The 1622-nt window shown below is 33.0% G+C and overlaps 1 protein-coding gene across 1 annotated transcript in view; it reads left to right on the top strand.

Moving 5' to 3' along the window:
- Positions 1-1622, top strand: part of SPAG16 (sperm associated antigen 16) — a 1218973-nt gene that overhangs the window by 52820 nt on the left and 1164531 nt on the right. Inside the window, exon 8 of the mRNA XM_006891956.1 lies at positions 778-847. Coding sequence (XP_006892018.1) covers positions 778-847 — 70 coding nt within the window. The remainder of the gene's footprint in view (positions 1-777; positions 848-1622) is intronic.

Raw genomic sequence — 1622 nt, 5'->3', positions numbered from 1 at the left:
CTGCCAATTGGTCCAGTGGTGAGAATCTTTGTCTTCTTGACATTGAGCCTCAGTCCATACTGAAGGCTGCAGTCCTTGACCCTTCGCAGCAAGTGCAGTATTAGCATATAGATTCTTATTTATTATCTAGTACTTTTTCCCATTTTTCTACTTAGCGATAGTAAGAAAGAATATGTGTATCTGTATGTAATTAAACATATTTTGTTTTGGTAAAATCATATGCATTGAAGAATGAGATTATTAAAGCTGAACTTTAAATTTAAATCTCACATATAACAAATGCTGGCAAAAGTTAGCTACCTCAAACAAAGGTTCTTAGTTAGGATTAGTAAACAGACTGTGTTTGTGGGTGGATAAATTAATTGGAAACTTTGGAAATAATAATAGCTGCTTCATATTTTACTTCCCAAGTTAGATTTGCTTCTTATATTGAAAAAATAGATGAATTACAATAATGTGAAATAATTAGACATTTATACAAAAGTAAATTACAAAATTATTATCATTCAACATTTACAATACTCATTCTTAATCAATGGATCTATATTGTGAAAAATATTTTGGACACATGTTTATAATAGATACTTGATAGACCCATGAAATGGAATTGAAATTGCTTGTGTTTTTCTTTTATTAAAGTAAAAAAAAATATGGAAATTAGACCAAGAGCTAGTAACATTTTGCATTTTGCAAACAAAACTTAATTGTTGCATTTTCTTTAACATTATCAAGTGATTTACTAAATAAGCTCATATTTGTGTATATTTTTTTGTTTAGATATCTGGTCTTGAAGCAGCATTGCAGCATGTGGGAAGCAAATATGCTAACTCTGTTCCTGAAATGAGCAGTGAAAGTCAAGGTAAAGATAAAATGTGAACAAACTAATATGCAAAATTTATACAGTAGCTTTTCACAAATTAAAATTTTAATAAATATATTAGGATAAATATATATGCATTTATATCTGTGATACTGTTTACTTTGATTTTAGGGAGAATATTAATCAGTAGTAATGGTAGGTCTTCTGCTTTTGGCCATTATGGAGAACCTCGCACTAGACTAGCCTTCTCTCCAGAAACAACCTAAAACTTGATTATGTATAAGGTAAACACATAAACATATGCCTATATGTTAGGAATTTAGTTAATAAGGTATCAGTGTTGCTTCAATGGTTTATTACTAGTGATAAACCATTGGAAGGATATATCATGGAATGTTATAGTAATAATATGTATCATATGTAATAATATGTATGGTAAAATATAGATGTTGTGCCGTCGAGTCACCTGTGACTCATAGCGACCCTATGTACAACAGCCTTAAACCCTGCTCTAGCTTGTGCCATTCTCACTGTCTCTGACACACTTACCCTCATGACCCCAATCAATCCACCTCATAGAGAGTCTTACTCTCCTCTGCTGTCCTTCCACCCTCCCAAGCATGGCATTCTTCTCCAAGGACTAGTCCCTCCTTGCAACATGTCCAAAGTATGTCAGATGAAGCTTCAGAATCTTTGCCTCCAAGCAGCAGCCTGGTTTAACCTTCTCCAGAATGAACCTGTTAATTTTCTTAGCAGTCCATGGTATTCAATACTCTTCTCCAACACCACAGCTCAAAGGCAT

The sequence above is a fragment of the Elephantulus edwardii genome, unplaced genomic scaffold (assembly GCF_000299155.1).
Source record: "Elephantulus edwardii isolate Elephantulus edwardi_28Jun2011 unplaced genomic scaffold, EleEdw1.0 scaffold00106, whole genome shotgun sequence".
In the NCBI taxonomy this organism is placed as follows: domain Eukaryota; kingdom Metazoa; phylum Chordata; class Mammalia; order Macroscelidea; family Macroscelididae; genus Elephantulus; species Elephantulus edwardii.
The sequence above is the reverse complement of the archived record's forward strand: the minus strand, read 5'-3'. Positions and strand labels throughout refer to the sequence as shown.